At 48.1% G+C, this 3,758-nt stretch overlaps 1 protein-coding gene across 1 annotated transcript; it reads right to left on the bottom strand.

Moving 5' to 3' along the window:
• Positions 1 to 871: 871 nt before the first annotated feature.
• On the bottom strand, positions 872 to 3,257 carry LOC122924044 (protein kinase C theta type-like). The gene is made up of 6 exons (XM_044274961.1): positions 2,897 to 3,257; positions 2,519 to 2,772; positions 1,945 to 2,007; positions 1,257 to 1,811; positions 1,127 to 1,170; positions 872 to 969 (listed from the first exon to the last, which is right to left on the bottom strand). The coding sequence occupies exons 1-5, from the start codon at positions 3,143 to 3,145 to the stop codon at positions 1,146 to 1,148; spliced, it is 1,146 nt and encodes a 381-aa protein (XP_044130896.1). The 5' UTR covers positions 3,146 to 3,257; the 3' UTR covers positions 872 to 969; positions 1,127 to 1,145.
• Positions 3,258 to 3,758: the final 501 nt, after the last annotated feature.

Raw genomic sequence — 3,758 nt, 5'->3', positions numbered from 1 at the left:
GGCACGGCGCAGACATTAGATTATTACTGAAGTCTGGGCCGGGCAGGGTGACGTGAACACTCCCTGCCCCTTTCAAAATGAGCAGGCGGCGGCAAGAGAACGGAGCCTCTAGGAGTAACGACAACGCCCCCATTGCTCCTAGGGGCTCATTTGTAGTTATGAATGAGCCCTAAATCCCAGGATCAAAGGCTGATTCCTGACCTGCGGGATATGGGGATAAATGTAAGAAGTGTATTATACTCAATTCAGAGACTTCTGCTAATTTTATGTTTAGGTTTATTAAATATTAAATGTTTTTAAACTATTCTTTCTACATTTATATTACTATACTAATGTGTGGACTAATGTTCATACTAAACCTATTTAAGGCCGTGTAGATCCCGAGGAAGGCGAAAACCCCTGTGAGGAATAGGTGAATTGTCCTCAACTAGGGGGAAAATTCCTTCCCGACCCCAAATATGGCGATCAGAATAAATCCCAGGATCAAAGCCGATATCTCTGTCTATGTGTGGGTGTCTATGCCTGTCCTGTAGTGTTCCTATACCTGTCCTGTAGTGTTCCTATACCTGTCCTGTAGTGTTCCTATACCTATCATGTAGTATTAGTGATGTGCGGTGTATGTATAACTTACCCGGCCTGTGCTGCGGGGAGTTCAGGGGTAATAGCCGCTTAGCAGCCCCAGGACTACAACATGCGGCTATTGTCCCTGAACTCACCAGATGGAAACTAAGCACAGGCCGCTCCTGGGGTCCTAGAGCATCTTCAGGCTGGAGTGATGTCAGATGCCAGCCCGGGGATCGGAGGATGTCAGGTCAAGGACAGGGGCAGCCACACGATGACAGTGATGAGGCATCAGGATGGTATGGAGAGAGATGAGATTTCATGGCAGCCGAGGTGACAGAACAGCAATCACATGAGGCATTGGTCAGGAGGAGGCACAAAGTTCTGGGAGGTTGGCAGGATTTCATCCTGGAAGACATTACAGGAAGACATCTCAAACAAATCTATCTACTGTAGATTCTGTTATCTTAACGAATGGTCATATAATAAAGCATTTAGCCATGTAACATCAAATATAATGTTGAGATTTAATGTTAGGTGTCCTGTTTATATAGTGATCTCTCACCAGATGGTCGTGGACTCCTTCACAGCCCAGATCTTCTCATCCACCTAAGAAGAAGCAGAGACATAGTCATTGGGATAGGGAGAAGGACAGTGATAACCACAACTGATGAGTTATTCTCAGAGGATCTTACCGGGCCCAGCTAGGTGACATGTAGCTAAATTCGGCCACGGGGTGATGGGCTTTTTTATCCTTCGGCCAACACAGATGTTGCTTCTCCAGAACCCGCTGAAATGGTGTGAATGGCGGCCGTGCCCTCCTCTCCTCCAGTTCCTTCCAGCCGATGGTGGAAAACAGTGGATGCCTCCGTATATTGCCACGCACACCGAGACGCTTCTTAGGTTTCTTGCACAGCAGTTTTGCAACAAGATGTTGCACATCAGCATGAAGCCAAGATGGAATGTTTGGCTCATGGGTGGTAATGGCTGTGCGAGCCGTCTTTCGGAAGGGGCCATAGTGAAATGGGTGGTGTCCTGATGCCATCCTGGACACCACAATCCCCAGACTCCACCAGTCAACTGCTGTGCAGTAACTTTTCCTAAGAAGTATCTCGGGGGCCATGTAATAAAGGCTTCCCGTCACTCCACGGATCTTATTGGAGGTGGTGACACCATCTTGGGCCAGCCCGAGGTCGATTATACGGATGTGTCCATCTGCATCCAACATGATGTTAAGCGGCTTCAGATCTCTGTAGGGAAATAATACAAGAAAATTACAAATCTGCAAGACTGTGCAAATAGAAATTCAGGACTCTAGTAAAGCTGGATGCATGATCTCCAGCATGTAAAGGGGACAGAGAGAAGGGGGAAAGTTCTGCTCACCGGTGGACGATGTTGTGTCCATGGAGGAACTGGAGGCCACATACCAGCTCTGCTGTGTAGAATCTGATGGGGAGAACAGAGAATAGTCTAATGCAGGGGTCAGCAACCTCTGGCACTCCAGGTGTTGTGAAACTACATCTCCCATCATGCAAACTTGCTTGGCTGTTTTCTGAACTCCCATAGAAGTGAAAGGAGCATGCTGGGAGTTGTAGTTTCACAACAGCTGGAGTGCCGAGGGTTTCTGATCCCTGGTCTAATATAATCAAATCCTTCCCTAGAATTTCCCTAATATCATGTTATGAAGGATCCTGGGAGGTCACCAGCAGAGAAGAAGTGCTGTTTTATGGCAGCCTGTATTCTTTCTATTCACTAGTTTGTTTATCCACCTGACCGACCACTACAGAGTAGTAGATACTACTACCACTACATTCAGTTTGGTGCCATAGATCTGCATGTAAATACCCTGAACAAGAAGTTACCAAGAAATACACCGCCACCTTGCACCTTGGGACAAGCCCTCCATCCCTCTCCTAACTGTACCTCTGACCTCCGTGTTTACTCCCCATTCTCTTACCTTACGCTGTCTGTATTCAGGTAGCCGCACATATTGATCAAAGCCTCCAGGCTGCCACCGGACAGATACTCCGTGATGAAATATGCCCGCTCCTGAGACTGATGTGCGGCATACAGGTGGCATAGGAACGGGCAGGCTCTGGTGGCCAGGAGTATCCGCCGCTCTCTCGTGATGGTATCTGCATTGTCCCACTTTTTGTCGATCATTTTGACGGCCGTGTAGATGTTTCGGCCAGGGACTGATGCCAGGACCACCTGAGGAAAAGAAATGGAGAATACTCATCTACCCAGCATAAAATGGCTGATAACAGAAAGCAATAGATGGGGATAAAATGGAAATATTGTATTAAAAATGAATAAAAAAAATACTAAAACTTACTTTGCCAAAGCTGCCCCTGCCCAAGACCTGGTGGATGGTGAAGCGGCTGATGGTAAGCCTGGCATAGGGGCTGGACGTGTCAGAGTCTTGGCTGCTGTCTGATGTCAGCCCCTCATCCTCCGATCCGCTCTCCTCGGTTGCTCTCCTCTTCCTTGAGGCGCTGGATCCAGGGATGCTCTCCTCTTCCCTCTTCCTCTTGTCTTCCCTCTTCTCCTCCTCGCTGTCTTCTGTCTGTCCAGTGGACGCCATTGTCGAAAAAATCTTCCAATCTGTAGACCGCCTCTGCTCGCTGCCGTCGACAGTTGAATCTGAACGGCAGTTGGTCGTGTGCAGGGGTCAGAGTTCACGATGGAATCCTCAGGTGGCATCTCCTGGCAGTGGACCATGGACATGCTCTGCCATGTTTGCTGTGAGGTGGGCATCTTGAGTGGCAGTCCAGTGTCCAGAAGAATGAGAGAGAACTACATGGCGGCATCTTCTCGTGCCATGTTATTAGTGGATGGGGGCAGGTGATGTGACTGGTGTATGAGGGGTGGCAGTGGTGCCCATAGTTCATCACCCATCATACTGGCATGTTGTAATAAGATCAGTTGTGTGGAAATTCATTATATGTAATGCACAAAGCAGCACTTCCAGGAAAAATAGTATACAGGGCTACAGCGAGCAGGGCCTGGATCCACAGCCCTCAGATGTACACCAGTGAAGAAGTCGCAGCGTTCCCAAAAAGTCCAATCACAAAAGAGGATTTATTCTTCCACGTACAGACAGCGACATTTCTGTCCTGTCCGAGAAAAGTCCTGTGATAGGACAGAAATGTCGCTGTACAGGGAAGAATAAATCGCCTTTTTTATTGGACTTATTT

This window comes from Bufo gargarizans, unplaced genomic scaffold, assembly GCF_014858855.1.
Source record: "Bufo gargarizans isolate SCDJY-AF-19 unplaced genomic scaffold, ASM1485885v1 original_scaffold_2171_pilon, whole genome shotgun sequence".
In the NCBI taxonomy this organism is placed as follows: domain Eukaryota; kingdom Metazoa; phylum Chordata; class Amphibia; order Anura; family Bufonidae; genus Bufo; species Bufo gargarizans.
Note: the sequence above shows the minus strand (reverse complement) of the source record. Positions and strands in the feature narration are given on the sequence as shown.

Bases quoted from the DNA above. Each gene is read 5' to 3' on its own strand.
- LOC122924044 (XM_044274961.1), bottom strand. From the start codon at position 3,145: ATGGCGTCCACTGGACAGACAGAAGACAGCGAGGAGGAGAAGAGGGAA. The intron at 2,773-2,896 runs GTAAGTTTTAGT...TCTTTTCCTCAG, and splicing joins GCAGGGGCAGCTTTGGCAAA to GTGGTCCTGGCATCAGTCCC. The intron at 1,171-1,256 runs GTAAGATCCTCT...GCTTCTTCTTAG, and splicing joins ATGTCACCTAGCTGGGCCCG to GTGGATGAGAAGATCTGGGC.